We start from the raw sequence: 1,584 nt of genomic DNA on the forward strand, positions 1-1,584 counted from the left end.
CGAAAAAATAAAGTAATATTATAAAACTAGATACCAAATTTTTTTGTATTTAGAAAAATACAGAAACATCAAAAAAATGTCAAACAAAGATCGTTGTTGTAGGTTTTGTATGAAAATATGATTGGTGATACCTATTATAGGCTATTATACCTATAATAATTTTGGGTATCTAGATATGCCGATTCATTTTTTTTGTGTGTTAATTCCCACAATTTTCGATCTTAATAATTATACCTATAATAATTTTGGGTATCTAGATATGCCGATTCATGTATTTTATGTTCAATTCCTACAATTTTCGATCTTAATAATAATATAATCTTTATAGTAATTATCGGTATAAGGGACAGTTGTACCGTCTACGGTGAAACTTCGATTAAGCTTAATCAGCTGATAACAGATATTTAACCGGGCAAATTCGGCCGATTAAACTCCGGTTAACTTTAATCAGAGATGGTACAACTGGCCCTAAGAGGATAAAAAAGCACATTCATGCAATAGTAAATAAAATAGATACCTACTTGTGTCGTTTGGATTTGCAATAATATTTATAACTGTGGTTTCGATATATAGCTATTTTGCTCACCAAGTAACCAAGTTAAATGTATTAAACAAACATTAATAAGATTGATAACAATATAACATTGTTTAATATCTTAAGCTGTATTGATAAAATATAAAACAAATATGGACGGTTTGCCTTTTATACCGGGATTTCGTTTTAATGACATAACAGTAAGTAACCATATAGGTATCATAATAATATCATTGAGTAGGTATATTATAGATAGGTACCTAAGTTTGACGAACCCATAGTATTTTGTAAGAAAATGCTATATACATTAACTATTATGTTTTCACATTTGATTATGTTTGATGCAGAAACAAAATTTTAATTTGAGTGCTCAATTCCGATGGAAAAACGGATATTCCATTCCCAAAGTTAAAGCAACGGGTATAGGAAAGAGTACACTCGACGTTGACACCGTCTTGTATGGTGAAAAATTTAACATCACTGGGTACGTATAATAGGTAGGTACTAACATAAACTACGTAGATACTCAAAATCTTGCGTATAATTATTAATTATTATATAATAACAGATTATGTTGGTGCACGTGAGCAAAAAAATTAATGGTTTATTAATAATATGCCGGTAGTCGATGTGAAGTATTTGAGTAAAAGTACTTCAATACTTTTTTAAATACTTTGAACATTAAACATTTTTTATGGTAATTTAAATACTTTTGATTTTTTTTCTCGACACTTCATTTTTATTCAAAATATTCAAAATATTTTTGCTATTATAATATTTGAATGATAGGTTTGTTCTGACGTATTAGTGTGAGAGTAGCAGCCACGATGTATGACCAAAAAAAAGAACAAAAATGACATGAACATGAAAACACAATCATTAATTAATTCATAATAAGCAAACTAAATAAAAAGATTATACATACTATGTTAAGGGGATCCGATACCGTGATTTTCTGTTTTCGTCTAACACATGCGTGACATAGTATTTTAGACGTGTTTTTTGCCAAACATACCAATTGATCTAATGAAGCGATAAGAATTCTATAA

The 1,584-nt window shown here is 28.5% G+C and overlaps 1 protein-coding gene across 1 annotated transcript in view; it reads left to right on the forward strand.

Annotated features, from left to right (window-relative positions):
- Window positions 1-630: 630 nt before the first annotated feature.
- The window catches only part of LOC100574747 (EF-hand domain-containing protein 1-like), a 5,727-nt gene continuing 4,773 nt past the window's right edge, over window positions 631-1,584 (forward strand). The window contains exons 1-2 of the mRNA XM_003240094.4: window positions 631-735; window positions 883-1,019. Coding sequence (XP_003240142.1) covers window positions 688-735; window positions 883-1,019 — 185 coding nt within the window. The 5' untranslated portion in view covers window positions 631-687. The remainder of the gene's footprint in view (window positions 736-882; window positions 1,020-1,584) is intronic.

Source organism: Acyrthosiphon pisum, chromosome X (assembly GCF_005508785.2).
Source record: "Acyrthosiphon pisum isolate AL4f chromosome X, pea_aphid_22Mar2018_4r6ur, whole genome shotgun sequence".
NCBI classification, from domain to species: domain Eukaryota; kingdom Metazoa; phylum Arthropoda; class Insecta; order Hemiptera; family Aphididae; genus Acyrthosiphon; species Acyrthosiphon pisum.